Source organism: Triturus cristatus, chromosome 5_1 (assembly GCF_964204655.1).
Source record: "Triturus cristatus chromosome 5_1, aTriCri1.1, whole genome shotgun sequence".
NCBI classification, from domain to species: Eukaryota; Metazoa; Chordata; class Amphibia; order Caudata; family Salamandridae; genus Triturus; species Triturus cristatus.
The window spans coordinates 580,471,148-580,490,672 of record NC_140587.1 but is presented as its reverse complement, the minus strand read 5'-3'; the positions used below and the strand labels follow the sequence as shown (position 1 = coordinate 580,490,672).

The following is a 19,525-nucleotide window of genomic DNA, read 5'->3' as shown; positions in this document are numbered from 1 at the left end:
TAGCCACTCGACTGCAATTGCTCCTTCCTGTTATGGTCCTTCCGGATCAGTCAGAGTTTGTCCCCACTCGATCCACGTCGCACAATTTGCATACGATTTTTGCAGTTATGCATGTTTTGGAGCCCAGGCTGCCAGCAGTAGCAGTCCTCCTAGACGCTGCGAAAGCGTTCGACTCGATATCCTGGTCGTATATGATAACGGTCCTGCATCGTATGGAGGTTCTATTTGATTTCACAAATTGGATTAAATTATTATATACCAATCCGGTGGCTCGAGTTAGGGTTAATGGGCAGATCTCGGAAGTAATCCCTATCCAGCGGGGTACGCAGCAGGGATGCCCATTATCGCCGCTGTTATTTGCTCTGGTGTTAGATCCCCTAGCTTGTATCTTAAGATAACGTCATGCCCAGGCGGCTTTGCGGTTTTTGCAGCATCCGCTTGCAGTCTCCATGTATGCGGACGACATGGTGTTGTATGTCCGGGAACCGGCGAGGTTTCTCGCGCAGCTTATCCGGTAATATGTTTGGTTCGAACGATTCTCGGGCCTGGGCATCAACTGGTCCAAGTCGACCATACTGCCACTCACGGAGAGTATGCAGCAATTTGACGTGGAATATCCCCTAACGTGGTGCTCAGACGCTGTGAAATATTTAGGAATTTGGCTGTGTAGGGACCCGCAGGCTGTTATACAGGCTAACTTCGGCACTGCCATAGCACGGCTTGAGGGGCAGGTGAACAGGTGGATTAAGTTGCTGCTATCGTTCGCGGATCGGATAGCGCTGATAAAAATGGTGGTTCTCCCGCGTTTCTTATATCTTTTCTTGAACATCCCGGTGCATCTGACGCAACACTTTTTCGACAGGCTGCGCCCCCTCTTGATCACGCTAGCCTGGGGAGGTAGAAAGCCTCGCCTTAGGTGGGAGATTCTAACCCTTCCATATGATCAAGGCGGCTTCTCGGCGCCTGACCTTCACCTCTACTACCTTTGTGCGCAGGCGCACTATGCCTATTATTGGCAACACGATCCAGCTTATATTCCGCATGTGGTGGTGGAGGCCGGTGCGGTGAGCCCTATACCGCTCAAGGCGATGATAGTAAATAACTATACGGTATTTGAAAAGGGGGAAGTTGATACTGTGCAGACTACGGCTGGGGCCTGGCGCGAACTAGGTCGGCGAGCGCATAAGCTGCCGTTATATGCACCCGGGATGCTGCTCCTCTACCACTCGGACCTCTCGGTCACTAGTGAGGCTGGCATGCGGCAACTCCTTAAAGACATGGAGCTGACCGCAATGGCAGATCTGTTCCCGAGTGGCCGATTCATCGCTTTGGATCACATCAGTGCCCGAGCCAACGTTTCCACTATGCATCTTTTTGCCTTCACTAGATTGCGCTCTGCGATGCGGGCCCTGTACCCTACTTTCCCTACGGAGCCTCCGGCTCTGGAGGCACTGCAATTGCTAAACACTGCTACGTCTAGAGCCAAATTAGTTACCCGGCTTTATAACGCATCACAGAAGGAGGTACCACCGGCAGCGGCAGCCGCGTTGGCCAGGTGGAATACTGTGCTTCCGGAGCCGTTATCTGAGACTGACTGGTTGGATAGCTGCCGCTTAACAGGTAAACTGACAGCAAATGGTAATTTGAGATTAGTACACTATAAATACTTGCATCAGCTCTACTACACGTCGGCACAGCTTCATCGTTACGGGCTAAAGCCGGCAGACATTTGTAAGCGTTGTGGAGCCCCGGAGGCTGACTTCGATCACCTAGCGTGGGCTTGTCCCAAAATAAATGAATATTGGGGTTCGATTACGAGAGTTCTTGGCCAAATGATTGATGAGGCGGTAGAATGGGGTCCAAAGGTGTGTGTGCTGGGGGTTGGTGCTAAGGTGAAACAGTCCAGCAAAAAATTTGTCTCCATAGCGTTGCTATTGGCTAAGCGGAGGATCTCCTTGTGCTGGGGAAGTAGGGCAGTACCCACCACTAAGCTATGGTTGCAGGATTTGACCTACTGCCAGGACCAGTTCACGTGTTATGCAGAGGAACTGCCCGCTAAGTCCAAGCCGCGGGTTATATGGGGACCGCTCACGTCCTATTTGTTGACAGTTGCTGATGTCTGAGGCCCAAAAGCTGGTGGTTTGCTCTCTCACGTATGTTAGCCCTGCACTGTATTTTCTGAGATTGTTGTATTTGTGATTCCACATGCCCTGGATATTGTACCGTGACGCAGTACGAGTTACGTAATGTGTATGAATGTCCTATGCATACTATGCCAATGCCGCATTTTGAGCGATTGTATATCGTTTGCTGAGGTTTTTGTATGAAAACAGAAAAGCATAAATAAACAAAAAAAACAAAGGGGGACGTTTCTGAGGCAATATCTCAAATGAAAGGGAGGAAAGGTCCTGGCCCCAATGGCCTGCCCGTCGAACTCTTTAAATGTCCTAAATCCTGCATAGTGGGACGCCTCTGTGATCAGTTTTATAGGATGAGACGATGTTCTACCAAAAGACCTGAGATAGGCAATGATAATACTGGTTGACAAATCAGGGAAGCCACGTAAATGTGTGCCTCTTAAAGGCCAATATCATTGTTGAGTGTAGAGACAAAGATTCTCGCGAAGGTCTTGACCAACAGTTTGCCACAGGTGATTGACTTCCTGGTGAGCCTGGATCAGTCAGGTTTTACGCCCTACAGGGTGACGCAACACAACTTGTGTCGACTGGCTGGGTGCTTAGCACACAGGCATCATATAGCCGAGTCTGCGATCCTGTTCGCTTTGGTCACTGAAAAGGCGTTTGACTCCCTAAAGTGGTCATAAATGCTTCTGGTTTTAACAAAGATGGGCTTTGGGAATCTGTTATGGGTGAAAATGCTGTATACGACCCGGTGGCAAGGGTGAAAGTCAATGAGGCTTTCTGAGAAGAGTTTGAACTAGGAACGAAAGAGGGATGCCCTCTCTACTCTTCGCAGTAGAGCTCAAGCCACTGTCCACTTGGATACGGGGAATGTGCTGCTGTGCAGGCTTAGATGGGATCAGGCATTGGAAGATGTAAATGCCCTCGAAGGCAGAGGTCTTCAAACTGTGGGGCCGCCGTCCCCCCTCCCCGTACGGGGGCGTGGAGTCATCTTAAGAGGGAATATGAGTCCATGCCCCACAATGCATTGAGTCCCAAAACATTGAAATGTAAGTGTGATTTTCAGTGATGCATTTTTTATCCAGTTGTTGTCATTGTGGGTTTTTTTGTTATTTTTAAACGGAAGTGGGGCTTGTTCTGAATTTGGCTTGCTCTCAAAGACTCATTGCAGAAAAATCAACAGAAACTCAGCAAGGAAGAGAAGTTGGGCTGTGAGACTGAAGCATATTGGTTTGAAATCACTTTTAAGTATTTTTTAGCTGTCTGTATACTTTTCAGCCTGATTTTCAGTACTTGCACATACACTGGGGCATTTTGGGGATTTTGCCACTGTGTTAATGCACTGAGAGCTGCAGTCTGTATGAATTGATAGGGAGAGCTGCCTCTATGTATGGTGCTTGACTGGAAATTAATCTTTGAAGTGAGGTATATGTAGCTTTTTATTGGGTGATCTGGAGGGTGCTTTGCAGCCTGGCAAGTTTGCCAAATTTATGCATGATAACTGGTCATTTGCATAGTAAGAGCAACCGGGGCCCTTATGCAAGCAACAAAAATAATCCCCTTACCACCCTGACAGCCATTTTTGTTAATACAAACTGCAATAATAATAATAATCATCATTTGAATCACTGGACCTCATTTGCCCTTCTTTCCATCCATTGATTTACTTAAAAACAGTTGTCCTTTGTTACAAGGCAAGGTATCTCTACCACTATAAATAAAGGTATAGTTATCCCTATTCTGTAAAACCTCAGAGCTGACTTGAAACGCCATGAGAACTGTTGTCTAATTTCTTATCTTTTATTTCTAACTAAAATCATTCAAAGCAATGAAACTGAACAACTAAACACATACCTTATGGAATAGCATTGTGAATTCAGAGACACCAGGTCTCAGATAGGGTTATGTTAAAGAGACTGCCATGATAAATATTGTATCCAACGTTTTCCAAATCTTGATAAAGGAGAAGCGTGCATGTTCAACTTCATGCAAATAAAGGTGGCATCTGATACTATAGACGGCAGTATACCACTTGAAACCCTCTTTTACAGCTTCAATATCGCATGGACAGTACTAAAATGGTTCCATCTAAACTCACATGGTTGATGCCGAAGGATTGAAATCAGTGACTTCATTTTTTGGTTTTGCCCCTATCCTTCTGAGGTTTCGTTTTGTAAAATTAACCGTCCTAAGAAAGTAACATACTCCATTCATCTTTTCATAGATGATTAGCTAGTTGAGATCCTTTATTCCAAGGCCCTTCTTGCACATTATCATTTGAGACTACTCCTATATAGCAAGCCCTTACTACTAAAAAATGTCTTAAAACAAGAAGAATAAGCCCAGTAAATATCATAATTGGAACGTGGAATTCCTCTTCTTACCGACCTGTCTGCAACACAGTTGGTTCCCTCAGGTTGGGCCTAAATTCCACAGCCAGACTTTTCTACTCCAGGAAAGTAGAGCATATACATTTAAAATCTATAAAACTGTTACCACTCCAAGCCAGATGCCGCCTCACAGCCTGTATTATCTTCAAAGGCATGAATCTCAGTTTTTTGAACTCCTTAAAAGAAAACAATTAAAATCTCTGTTCCAGAACGCTAGGGGCCTGATTCGAAGTGATGTGGTAAATTTTGATCCCTGTGCAAACCTCTTCTGTACAAGGATCGAAACTATACAATTTTCCATCAATTAATTTCAGCAGGTCAAACCTGATGAAATGTCATGGGGTGAAAGCACACACAAGTTCCTATATGTGTGCAGTTTGGTAGAAAGAACTCTAATTTTGCACGTAATTCCACGAATTTCAATAAGAAAATCCGAAATAGGAAGACCACTGAGAGGTCCAATAAATACCACGAAATGTTCACTTGGAATGAGCGCCCGAGCAGTAAAAACACGCTTCATCTGGACCCTGCCCACCTTGTAGTAAAATATGTACCCAGTCTCACTCCTTCTGTAACACTCTCCCCCACCCCTCTAGAGTCTGTATTCTGTTAATAGGTAAACCAGTCTCTGGACTGTTGCAAGGGAGCGACCCTTGACCCTGTTTTCAGGTTAGGCCGCTCCCCACGCCGCACAGCACCACCTGTGTGTTCGGGCCTTCAGCCCGCTGCTGCTGTAAGTTTGCCACTGCTGTTAGTTAGCTACCCCCCCCTTTTCAGCCTTATTGTATTTTGTGCCTCCTGTAAATTGTTTTTTGTACTTGTTTAGCTGTTTTAGCAGTTTTTTCACCTTATTTCTGTTTTGCACTGTTTTTACTGTCCCCTTTGCCTTCTATATCGCCTGCTCGTTTTCCCGCCACTGCCTCCCCTGCGGCCCCGCCCCCCGTGCGCCCATTCGCCGCCCCGCTCCTCCCTCCCACCTCCCCTTATATGGTGGCCGTTGCGCGGTGAGGAGAGCGACCCTTGACCCTGTTTTCAGGTTAGGCTGCTCCCCACGCCTCACAGCACCACCTGTGTGTTCGTACCTTTAGCCCGCTGCTGCTGTAAGTTCGCCGCTGCTGTTAGTTAGCTGCCTCCCCTTTTCAGCCTTATTGTATTTTGTGCCTCCTGTAAATTGTTTTTTGTACTTGTTTAGCTGTTTTAGCAATTTTTTTGTCTTATTTCTGTTAACCCCTGGCCCCCACAAACGACACGATGCCCGTCTCCGCTACAATGCCAGCACCCTTGTCGCACTCAACACTGGACGATCTCACACCTGCTTCCTGGCTGCCCCGATGCGCACCCAAGGACCCTTATCCTGCAGGAGCTGCAGTTTCACCAGCATCCGACCCGCCAATCCACCCACCGAGGAAGGTCGCAACCACCTCAGATGCATTCTACCCAACACCCGCTCTGCCCGCAAACACGCCATCGAACTCTGGGACCTACTCGACTCCACCTCCCCAGACGGAGACCTGGATGAACCCCACCTCGGCACCTGACATCGCCATAGCCATCCCGGATGGCTACAAGATCACCCGCAGGGACCGCACCAATGGAAAAGGAGGAGGAATCGCCATCATCCACAGGTACACCCTTAGAGTCTCAACCAGCACCGACGACACCCTCAGCACCGCCGAACACCTGCACTTCCAGGTCCACACCGATCCCAACACCACCCGCAGAGGAACCCTCGTCTACAGATCCCCCGGACCATGGCCACAGTTCAGCGACTCCATCGCCGACTTCGTCATTACGCACGCCCTTGCATCAACAGACTACATCCACCTCGGGATCTGAACTTCCACCTCGAGAACAACAACGACACCAACTCCACCACCCTGATCAACAACCTCGCCAACCTCGGACTCAGACAGCTCGTCACAACTCCCACCCACTCTGCTGGCCACACGCTTGACCCCATCTTCTCCACGACCCCTACGTCTCCTTCAGCCACACCACCGAACTCCACTGGACCGACCATTGCTGCATCCACTTCACCTTCCGGAAACCCACCACGCACCGCCGCACCCAACAGATCCCCCGCCGCTGCGGGAGCAAAGTCACCGAAGACCAGCTAAACACCACCCTCGTCCGAAGCCCACCCATCGACCCCACCGACGCCCGCAACCTCAGACAGTGGGTCAACAACTGCACCAACACCCTTGCCCCGATCAAGAAACCCTCCAACAGATACACCAACAAGAAAGCCAGCTGTTTCACCGCGGACCTCCAGCCTCCAAGCAAACCTGACGAAAACTAGAGAAGAAATGGCTCCGCGATCAGACAACGGACAGCTACACAGCCCACAAGAACGCCATCCACAGACACCATCAACTCATCAGATCCGCCAAAAGGGCCTCCTTCAAAGACCGCCGAGACAACAACGCACACAACAGCAAAGAGCTCTTCAACATCGTTAAGGAACTCTCCAACCCCAGCTCCAACCCCAACGGCATCCCACCTTCGCAAGACCTGTGCAACTCCCTTGCCACCTTCTTCCATTGCAAGATCGCAGACATCCATGACATCTTCCACACCATGACCATCCCGACAGCCCCCGAGACCTCCGACCTAACGGCCACCACCCACGCCACCCCCCTGCTCACCTGGACCTACATAAACGATGAGGAAACCATCAACATCATGAACACCATCCACTCCGTCTCTCGGTCAGACCCATGCCCACACCACATCTTCAACAAAGCCAGCGCCACCATCGCACCCCATCTCCGCAAGGCCATCAATATCTCCTTCGAGACCGCGACCTTCCCGGAGAGCTGGAAGCACGCCGAGATCAATGCCTTACTCAAAAAACCCAAGACTGATCCGAAGGACCTCAAGAACTTCCGACCCATATGACTGCTCCCGTTCCCGGCGAAGGTCATCGAGAAGACCGTCAACAGACAACTGACCCGCTACCTCGAGGACAACAGCATCCTGGATCCATCGACACTCTCTGCTACCACAACCTACGCACACGCCTCCACAACGCAGGGATCCGAAACAAGGCCCTGGAATGGACCACCTCCTTCCTCTCTGGCAGAACCCAGAGCGTCTGTCTCCTCCCCTTCCGATCCGAAGCCACCGAGATCATCTGCAGCGTACCCCAGGGTTCATCCCTCAGCCCTACATTGTTCAACATCTACATGGCACCGCTTGCTCACGTCACCCGACTGCACGACCTCAACATCATCTCCTATGCCGACGACACTCAGCTGATCCTCTCCCTCACCAAGGACCCCCTCACCGCCAAAACCAACCTCCACGAAGGAATGAAAGCCATCGCAGAGTGGATGAAGAACATCCGTCTGAAGCTGAACTCGGACAAGACGGAAGTCTTCATCCTTGGCTCCACCCCCTCGGCCTGGGAAGACTCCTGGTGGTTGACCGCACTGGAGGTAGCACCAACACCCACCGACCACGCACGCAACCTGGGGTTCATCCTCGACTCAACACTCTCCATGACCAAGCAGGTCAACTCTGTCTCGTCCTCCTGCTTCAACACCCTCCACAGGATCTACAGGTGGATCCCCACCGAAACAAGAAAAACGGTCACCCAGGCCCTCGTCAGCAGCAGGTTGGACTACGGAAACGCCCTCTACACAGGAGCCTCGGCCAAACTCCTGAAACGACTACAACACATACAGAATGCCTCCGCGTGCCTGATCCTCGACATCCCTCGCCGCAGCCACATCACACCCCACCTGAGAGACCTGCACTGGCTTACCGTCAAGAAGAGGATCACCTTCAAGCTCCCCAACTACGCACACAAGGCACTCCACAACACCATACCGGCATACCTCAACAGGCGACTCACCTTCTACACCCCGAACTGCCAGCTTCGCTCCGCCGACCTCGCCCTCGCCCCCACATCCGAAGAGCAACCACCGGCGGCAGATCGTTCTCCCACCTCGCCGCTAAGACCTGGAATACCCTCCCCATCCGCCTACGGCAGACCAAGGACCTACTAACCTTCAGGAGGCTACTCAAGACCTGGCTATTCGAGCAGTAGCAGCACCCCTCCCCCTTCCCCCCATCGCCTTGAGACCCTCACGGGTGAGTAGTGCGCTTTACAAATATTCTGACTGATTGCATTGCAAGTTCTTCTCATACTTGAATCACATATATGAAACTGTGTAGCTTTGCAAAAACATGAAACTAACATAATTCTTCTGTCTTTTAATAGATAAACAGATAGTTGAAGTCATTGATGCAACAGCTCTCCATGCTTTCCAAGGATCATGTAGTAATAATCCACAATTGAGGGTCCAGTCGTTTACAGTTTTTTTAAGAGGTGAGTTATGTGGTCTAAATATTTATTATATAAAGCAATATACACAATAAACCATTAATATGCAACGTAACAATGAAATGTCTAAAAATAAACATTCCTAGAATGAAGCAACACCTCATCCTCATGACATGTCTCACCACCTGACAGATAAATAGTTTACTTTTCCTACTGCTCTCTAACCACCTTTGCTTCTCTTTGGTCTCATTTATTCAGTCCCTTGCCAATTCACACGCTCCTCATTCACCATATTTCCCTTTCTCCCTCCCTCCTCAAAAATGTCCTTAATGCATATATTATTCCTTAAAGCTTAACTTTTTTATTTATGTATTTTATTTTGCTTTTTCAAAGAGAACAGCAACAAACAGTGTATGGCTTGCTGATCACATTTTCTACTTGCCTCCACCATCAAATACAATGACCTTTTTTAGATCTACAGCATGATGTTACTACTTGGACTAGTGCTCAATCAGTTCCTCCATCCAGCGAAGGCTGTTCTCTCGATCTCAAGTTGTTCATAAGCGTCTCCCATATGTCCCTGAGTCACAATGTCACTGGTAACTCTTCTGCATATAGTTCCAGGTTCTCCTTGCAATACACCAGGTCTTTTATCCACTACTCAGACAGAGGATCAGTCCTGTCCTCCCAGTTCATAGGGACCCTCCTCTTTGCTAGTAGCATTGCAATTATTACAAATGTGCCAATTGTACCTTTCAAATGGGGAGTTAAACTCAGTAGACAGACATGTTGTCTATACTGCATGGTGGTGGCGGTCATAATCTGTAGGTGATGTACCACCGACTTCTAGAACTTGTGTAGTCGTTGACACTCCCATGCTAAGTGCATAAAGTCCTCCCCCTGCATCCTGCACCTCTTACAAGCTTCATTTTCCCTGATGCCATATTTATGCAACCTAACTGGTGTGTGATAGATTTGATGTGCTTATTTGAAATGAATAATGCATTGGTTGCCATTCAATGTCAGTCCATCCATCAGTTGGCAGCTATGCTCCCATTCTTCCAGTGTGAGCTGGGGTTGGATCTTCTCATTCCAACGGGCTAGACATCTATTCATGTCAGTTGTAATTTCATCCCTAGCCGCTCTATATAGTTAAGTGATTAATTTAATTAATAGTGTCCGCAGTGTTTGTAGTGTTTGCGGCTCCTCTGGAAAGGTGTGGTAGAATGTTTGTACAGCCACCCAGAGTCTATGATATGTGAACGTGAACAATGGCGTCTTGTTTTGTATGTATTGTAGATCTTCTGTCGTAAGAAATTTGCTGTGTTGGGTACAGATCGTGTATTTTTTCCATGCCTGCATGTTTTAGAGTGTTCATAGCCCCTGCTTCCTGCATGACTGATACAGCTGAATGATGAGCTAATGGGAGCATTGGGGTGTATAGGGGAAGTTTAGCTGCCATGCCAGGCAGCAACTGTGCAATCTATGGTGTTAATTTCAATTCTGGTTGTCCCACGTTTGGAGTATGCTACGTAAAGGAATTGGGTGCGCATCACCGTCTTCCAATGCTAAATGCAGTATAAATGCGTGAGGACTGTACCAGTAATGTGCGTTTTGTACTTGAGCACAGAGATAATATGAATACAAATCTGGTACATTAAATCCCCCCTTCTTGTAGTCCACAATAAGTGTGTCCCATCCCACTTGAGGCTGCTTACACCCCAACAACTCTTTCACCAGTTGAGAGCGCATGTGTTTAAAAAACTGACTTGGCAGTTTGATGGGTATGTTACTAAATAAATGTAAAAACCGCGCCAATATTATCATTTTAATAAGTGCTATCCGGTCGGCGAGTGATAGTGGTAGCCCTGTCCACCTAGACACCGGTTGTTCCAGCTTATTGTATGCCTTGCCATAATGTTCCCTCACCACCAGTTCCGGGTCCCGATGAACCCATATCCCTAGATACTTGACAGGGTCAACAGACCACTCGAGGGGATATTCCAGTTCGTACGGGATGGTACCCTCAGTTAAAGACATTATAAGAGATTTATTCCAATTTATGCTGAGCCCCGAGAACCGCTCAAATCTAGTTTATTCCTGTAGAATTGGTGTGAGATACCGCTGCGGTTCCCTAACGAACAGCGCCATACCGTCAGCATACAAAGATATACTTATTGGCCGCAGTGCAAAGCGCAGTGCTGACTCTCTATGGCGCTGTCTGGTAATGCAGGCCAACTGCTCCAGCATCAAAGAGAATAGCAGCGCAGAGGGGGCAACCCTGCCTCGTTCCCCTGCAGATCTGTATAGGGTCCGATGGTAATCCGTCTATCCTGACTCCCGCCGTTGGCTCAGCATACAGCAGCCGCACCCATATACAGTAGAGCTCAGGCAGCCCCATTCTTTGCAATATCCTGAACATATAACTCCACTCAATGGAGTCAAATGCTGTGGCAGCACCAAGCATGACAGCTACGACTTGAAGGTCAGGGTTCAAGAGGTGGTACATGGTGAATATCGTGCGCAGGTTATGCGACGTAGACCTATCCGGTATAAACCTGGATTGATCCGGTAGGACCATGTTCGGCAGCAAGGGCTGGAGTCTGGTGGCCAATATCTTTGCCAGTATTTTAGCATCTATATTAATGAGTGACAATGGGCGATATGATTCACATCACGATGGTGACTTGTCCTTCTTGAGGAGAGTAATTATTAGGACTTCCCTGAGCGTGGGTGGCAGCCTGCCTGTCTCATAGGCCTCCTTATACATGTCCAACATGTACGGTATTAACTCGTCCGCAAATTCTTTATAAAACTCGCTTGTGAGCCCGTCCTGTCCCGGAGCTTTCCTTTTCGGGAGGGCCCGAATTGCTTCACGTATCTCAGCTGCCTCAGTCAGTTGACATAAGTATTCCTGTTGCCCATTTGACAGCCAGGCAAGCTATTTATCAGCTAGGTATTCATCCAGCTCACGGGGGTCTGTCCTACCCCTCGAAGTGTACAGTTTTGCATAGAACTTCTGAATTGCGCTACTATTGCACTCGGAGTGTAGTGGTCCACCTCTGTGTCATCTGTAATTTTTATTATGGTGTGTTGATCATTTCTCATCTTTATTCTGGCAGCTACATTGTGGCTTGGTCTCCCACCCTCACCGTACGCCCACGCAACATGTCTCTTTGACAGATACCGCACTTCCCCCACAGCTAGTTCATTATATTCTATCACTAACTCTTTAATTTTGGCTAGTGTGTCTGCGCCTCGGACCGACTTCCTGTTCCCATTCGAGTTGCTTTAGCGCAGCCTCCATCCGTGAGAATTGCTCCCGAATGTCTTTTAATATGCCCGCAGTATTGCTGATGCACGTTCCTCTAATGGTGGCCTTAAAGACCTCCCAGAGCATGGCAGTTTCTCTGACCGATCCCTTATTTATACTGAAATATTGCGAGATAGCCTCCCTGATTGTGGCTTTGTAAATCGGATCCAGCAGCACCTCTGCCCTGAATCTCCAAGTGAACTGGCGGGGTACGCTCACCGGGATATGCAGAGTGAGCTTGACCGGATTGTGGATAGGGTTCTGGGCAGCTTTCCTATATCGGTCACCCATGCATTCACACCCTCACTTAATAACCAATAATCTAGTCTCGACCAGCTTCCGTGCGCAGTGGATGTGTGCGTACCTTCCAGCCTATCAATATTACAGATCCTCCATGTGTCTACAAGGCCCAATTCTTCCATCCCTCCAGTGATAGTGTGGGCCACCTTGGGGGAGTGTCACCCTGCTGGCTAGATTTATCCTTACAAGGGTCCAAGTGCGTGTTTAGGTCACCTCCCCATATTATTTCTGATTCTGGCCACTCACGCAGCACATTCAGTCTACCTGCAAAGAATCCGGGCTCGTCTGTGCTCAGATCATACACATTCACTAAAGTAAAGAGTGTCCCATGCAGCTTACAATAGACTATGGCATACCTTCCATTGTCATCTACAGTAGATTGAATCACTGTGAACGGGGTGCCTTTCTTTATAATTATAAGTAACCCCCTTGCATATGATGAATAGGACGACGCAAGATGGAACCCAGCCCACTGAGTGCCCACCCTAACTTCAGTGTGCCTTGTCAGGTGTGTTTCCTAGAGCAAAGCTATCTTAATGTTATGTCTATCCAGATGGGCTATTACTTGTCTGATTTTCTTAGGGGATTTCTACCCATGTAATTCCATGTCATACATTAGAGCGACTCGCTATCAGCACCTTCCCTTCCAGCCATCTAAACTACAACATACAGTGCCTATAAGCAGGAGAAGGCTACAATAAAAAACGGCCCTCTTGGATGTCAGCAAGTCATACAAAACATTTCCGTGTTCCCAACCCACCCTCCTTCCCCTACCCTCCCACAACAGCATCCCAATCATGCTGAAGACAAAGTCCCCAAACCCCCTACAGTAAACAGTGCTTATCAGTTCAGATGGGGCTCTCTCGCTGGGGGGTCGTCAGGAGCCCGAACAGCCTCCTCAACGGAGGTGGGCAGGCGAAGCAAGCACCAAACATCCCCATATTCTTCATGTGTATTCTAATGGTACATCTTACTCATTTCCATATGAACCTTGCTTGTCACTGCCCCCGGGCAGCCACAGCCCGCAACCAAATGGCGAGTCCGAAGCCTCTGCATCTTTTGAACATTGAGCACGTTTTGTCTTCACAACTTTTTAAAGAAATTCCTGCACTGCTGTAGGAGAATTGTATATTTTGTGCTGGCCATCGTACTCAATCCATAGCTCGGCCGGATATTACATGGCATAGGCTATGTTCGCCTTCTGTAGTTGTTTCTTTACCGCTTCATACTCTCTCCTCGCCGCTTGTACAGTAGCCATGAAATCTGGATAAAAAACAACTTGGAAGCTTTGATAGCTTAGCTCAGGCCTCTCACGAGCCAAGGATCGCAACACTGTGGTAATAGTTTAACAGTTTAGCTATGACAGGGCGCAGGGGTGCGCCCGGAGGTGGTCTCGCCATCAGCGACCTGTGAGCACGCTCCACCACCAGAACAGATGAAAAGCTCTCCCAGCCAAACAAACCAGTAAGCATCTGCTTCATATATCGCTCCATCCTGTCGGTAATCGTGGTCTCCGGTATGCCAATGATGCGCATGTTACTGTGCCGTGATCGCTCCTCCAAGTCTTAATTTTTGGCTTGTATAATGCTGATAAGCTTATTCATTTCAGTGCATTTACTGGTCGTGGCCTGTATATCGTCCTCTGCAGTGGACAGCGGCTGCTCCGCTTCCGCAATTCCGGAGGCTTGCTTGTCTAGTTTGGCCGACATGGAGTCCATGCGTTGGTTTAAAGTGTCCATCTTGCTGTCAATAGAGAGAAGGCTTTGGTGCATTGCCTATAGCGTCGCTTCAAGCTGCCGGGATCCCTGAGCATCAGGATCAGGCTCCGAGTCTTAATGGTCACCCTCTGCAAACTTCGGTATTTTCTTCGTCTCAAATGTGAAACGAGATTGTCCTTTCTCAAGCTTGCCCATTATTTTCAGCCGAACCGCACAGGCCATGCGCAGTTCAGTGCGTATACTGGATTGGGTCCAATGCCTATTGCGCACTGATCAGGGTTCTGGTGCCCCTTCTCGGAACAACAGGGAAACTGGGCGGAGCAACGATGTGGGGCTAGTTGTCCTGCACACCTTCCTTGCGCCCTGCCTCACTGGCAATCTTAAGATTTCACCGTACACTCAGCGCCGGCCGACCACGTGTGTCGTCTGCTGATCCTGTTGCTCCCCAGCCCTGCACAGTAAGCCGTTATTTTAATTCACGCCGTCGCTGCCAACTTTCGTATCCCTAGAGGGGGCACTAGATCCGTGCGTGTCCGCCACCCCCTGGGAATCGCAGGATCCCTTCACTGCACCGGAGCACCGGGTGGCAGCCCTCAGCGATATAACGGCTGTTCTCTTCCGCTGGGCCCTAGACCTCTCCACAGGCTGGCAATATGGCGCCTCCATGCTAAGACCATTTGTATCTCCCCAAACTGCGCTGCTCCTCTAATGAATATTCACCTGTCTGCACCGCTGGTCCAGCCACAATCCTATTCGGTCCTGGCTCGATCACAGCATGCGCTCCCGCCGTGGCCGCTCCACATTTAGCACACCCACGGCCTCATTTCCCACGATAACGAGCACCGCCAGGCAGCTCCAGGCAATGCGGCCCTGCAGACAACATTTCGGCTCTCACTGGCAGCATCCTCCACCTCGGGCTGACCGGCACACAAATTGCCGCTCCCTGGTACGTTGTCACGACCTGTACCAGAACTCAACTCTGTCAGGCTGTCTCCGTAAAGCTGCTTTCTGTTTTGCGCTCACCTGCCAGCGTGTTGATCGGCTGCCGACACAGAGGCCCGGCCCGACTCAGCTCCCTGCGCACTCCGCGCGGCCGCGTCGCAACAATTGCAGATTTTCAGGCTGCCAAGAAGCAGCTAGCCCCCACAGCACACTCAGGACTTGCTTTTAAGAGGTGAGGATGTTGGATTGGCGGATTTTAGTCGCCTTGTAGACACCTGGTCGGCGGAGCTGCACTAATGTGCGGCCATCTTGCTTCGGGCTCACTAGCGCCCTCCTACCTTAAAGTTTAACTTAACAGTTTAGATTTCACACCATCAAAACCTACCACCTTCCGAAAAATCTCTATAGTTTTTCAAAACTATGGACTTTTACACCATGGTCACCTTTTTGTTTTTTAGGTCATGTCTGCCGACTTGCCATTGTTTAAATTAACTGATACAAACATTGCATCGCTCTAAAGGAAGTGGGGCAGTAAAACGAGATGTAGTCAGTTGTTTTTTCTGATACAACACCTGCCGTACTTTCTGTATAAGCTTATGTGGTTTGCAGCGCCATAAGTAGACTTAACAGATCCATTCCAATGTAGCTCTTTATGAACCTTTATTTTCATAAGATTCTGTATGATGAAGTGGTTATTTGAATTAAAGTAATTAGCTTAAGTTCAGCATAGCTCATTTGCAGCTGTCAACTGTGGCCCCTGGTATCCAACTGAAACTGGGTCAGTAGGAGTTTCATCTGTCAGATAATTATTTGGTCACATCCAGGTCCTGATGCTCGACTTTGCAAGGAGAAACTCCAACTGCCTGGTATGTGAGCCCCAATTTTTAAATATTTGCGGCATTTGTTTTTCCCTTTGCTGTGGCCCAAGCCCTCCTTCACTGGACATGTTTACTATTAGTTCAGCCCCGGCTGCTACGAGTGTGATCTCATCTTCCATTAGGAGATCACAGCTGACGTTTGGAAGTGTCTTAAAATATCAACAACTACAGAAAACTACAGAAAACAGAAGCTCTAACTGCCCTTTGCTATTGCACATGAGCCAGTTTAAGCATTGAAGAGAAGAATAACCTTTATCCAACATTGGATCTTCCATTAATTCAAATGCTTCAATCATTCCCCATTGTCAGCTTGGGTATCCCTGCTAAATTTAAATAGCAGTAAACAGTGTTAAGATGTCCATAGGCCTAACAAAATTGTTTGTCGTACATTCACCTCTTTTGAAACAATGCAAACTTCAACCAATGAGGTGTAAGTGCTGAGGTGTCTAGTCCCCGAATTGGCCACAGTAGCTCAGATTTCTACCTCACGTCATGTGTGAATAATTCCCTGAGCAGAGTTCTGCTTTTACCTGTCTCATAACTTTCAATGACTAGATTTTGTCTTCAAGTTGGTTTTACCTGGACTTTGACTAGCTCTAGATTTAGCTTCAACTAACTGTGAATTCTTTCTAGGGTTTGTGCCTTAGATCATTTGGCCCAGGGGGACTGTTCCACCTGCTACCCATGCCAGAGAAAGATAAAGTGACTGCTATTCTCTTAACATCCTGCTCAAATTACAGACAAAAGAAGAGTTCTACAAATGATCTGTCCAATCAGTGCATTTATATCCTCGCTGTGACATTTGCTAGACTTTCCCATAAAAAAACTTAAGAGGCAATGGAGGCTAGCTTTTATTTACTTGAGAGGAAGAAAATGCTTGCCTCTAAAGGGGGTAATTCAGTGAAAAGTGCTCCTTCAGGTACTTCCATAAAGAGCGCGCAAAAGAGGAATTGTGTGAAGCTTCTTTGCAACTGAAATGTCTGCATCCAACTCCATGATGAGTAAAATCAATAACACTCATGAGGAGGATGTGCATATACTTGAGAATAGGAATGGCTCTTGTATTAATGTCAGTCCTACAATTATGACACCTCCTTCTACCTTAGTGAGTCCTGCTCAAACCTCCCCTGTAGTTCGTACTAGACAATTAAGAATCAGGTCTAATCTGTCTGTTGGTGGGTGTAAAACTGTCACGGGGAAAAGGAAGGCGAAGGACAACCCACAGGGTAATAGAAAACCGGCAAAACTATCTAAGGCTAACAATCCCGCTCCCGGTTTGAATAAACCCACTACCGAGGTTCCTTCCTCAGTTAGTAAGAACCTGGGAGCGGCAGGGAATGATAGTACTAAATCAGCTTTGGGCAGTTTTGCCGATAGAAACAGCGAAAAATCTATGCTAGAGCTCATAAACATTCTCGATGAGCACCTGAAATCATTTACTGCCCCGTTACTGGTCACCCTAAGGCGCATTGAGGAGCGGCTGAATATAATTGAGTCACACTGTATTCCTAAGGTTTCTCTTCCTGGTCCTAGTACCGGAGCAATTAACTCTCTTAACTCTGTTACTGCCACGGTTAATAATCTGCTGGATACCATAATTACTGTACCCCAACAACCAGTACATCAGGGTCCGTCCTTGGCTTCTGGTGTTAACACACTACCTTTAGTTTCAAATCCTATGAGTACAACTCAAACGCTGGTTTCAGGCCCTCAGAATACTGAAAGGGGCCCCGGCTCGTTAGCTAACTATGACAAGAGGGACTCCCTGCATTTACCCATTGAGGCCTGTCCATACACCATTATTTTAGCTAATGTCCCAAAACTTGAAGGGGATACAAGAGAACATTGGACTTCCCTTAAAAATAAGGCCATCCACTTCTTATCTAGAAAAACTGTTTTGGGACAACATCTTGCTAACAATTTTATGATGATTAGAAGGGTTCCTTGGGTGGGTAGAACAAATAAGAGTCTGACAGGCGATTGTATTGTTATAAGTTTCAGATCTCCAAGGCTGGTTGAGGATATATTGAAACAGGCGGGGTCAGTGAGAATCCAGACGGATTTTGTTAATGTTCTTCCTTTGGGCTTCTTTTATCCTCCTTCTCAAGCTGGACCGCCACTGTGTGACCCCTCTAGAGGTATAAGCTTAAACAACTATGCTGTCTCTATTTTTAATAGATTTGATGCTCTCTCAAATCTAAATGATAACGAATGACTAGGGACATTGGCTGAGTGTAATACCCGAGTTAGCGGGGCAACTGGCTGTGATGAAAATATACTGCAGCCAACAGATGATAGTCTTGACGTATCTACTTTTGGTTCATTGGGCAATTTACTTAGACTGGTCAGTTGGAACATAGCCGGGCTAAAAAATAAAATTGATGACCCAGCTTGGCGGGCACTTATAGGTTCAGGACATATCATTATCCTACAAGAAACCTGGGATACAGAGAACACCTTGTTCGTTGATGGCTATAGGAGTTTTTTTGTCCCAGCTGTACCCTCAAATGCTGGGAGGGCAAAGGGTGGGCTGGTCACTCTAATCTCCGCTAGTATTTCAGGTCAACAGATCCAAATAGACACAGGTTCACGGAACAGTTTGGCTGTAGAAATTTCCCTGTCTGAGGGAGGCGTTCTTTTAATTGTAAATTTTTATAATTCTTTTGAAAGAGTCACCACAACGGATCATCTCTTAGCTTTAACACGCTTTTTGGCGGCTTACAAAGACGCTAACCATAATGACTGTTTTATTATAATTTCGGGTGACTTTAACATCCACGGCTGTCCTGACACTTGTCAGACCTTTGACCCATTAGGATCATCTATACAAGGTGATGCTCATTTTGAGCACTCTGTTCAGGGAGAATGTCTTGAGTCATTGTTAGCAGACTTCGGCCTTATACTCCCTTCTTTGACGTCGGAGGAAATTCCCACTTTTAAAGGGAATGGTAAACACTCTGTCATCGATTATATTTTTATTAGCTTTGCACTTGGTAAAATGATTCACGGTTACAAGGTGATGTGGTCACACTTCAGTGACCATAACCCTGTGGTCCTTAGCATTTCAGAAACTCTTATTACCCGCACTAAAACTACGGGCAGGACGGATAAATTCAATATCCGCCCCTCTGACCAGAATCGTAGGATTAGATGGAACAAAATTATTTCGGAGGATTTCCACTCTAATTTAAAAAGGAAGGTGGGTTCAGAGATAAATACTTGTTTGAACACGGATGCCGGTAATAATGAAGTATTAGAGGCTTACTGTGTAATTTGTTCACAAATCTCTGCTGATCTCAGCTGCCCAGTTAAGGGTAATGATAATATAGACCTGGGATGGTTTGATAGTAACTGCTCTCTGGCTAACAGAAGGCTGAAGGCTGCTTTACGTTGTAAACCTATCAACAGGCCGATTATTGCTATGCTGAGGAACGATTATGATAAAGCTTTGAAAACTAGAAAGCAAGAGATTAGAGAGGAGGCTTGGGCGGAACTAGCTTCCGTGGATGTTCTTAGAAATAGTGCAAAGTTCTGGTCTGTGGTGAATAAACCCTA

The 19,525-nt window shown here is 47.5% G+C and overlaps 1 protein-coding gene across 2 annotated transcripts in view; it reads left to right on the top strand.

Annotated features, from left to right (window-relative positions):
- Positions 1-19,525, top strand: part of MCMDC2 (minichromosome maintenance domain containing 2) — a 1,176,074-nt gene that overhangs the window by 324,133 nt on the left and 832,416 nt on the right. For both annotated transcript variants that reach the window (XM_085604114.1, XM_085604113.1), the window contains exon 6: positions 8,757-8,864. In XM_085604114.1, coding sequence (XP_085460240.1) covers positions 8,757-8,864 — 108 coding nt within the window. The remainder of the gene's footprint in view (positions 1-8,756; positions 8,865-19,525) is intronic.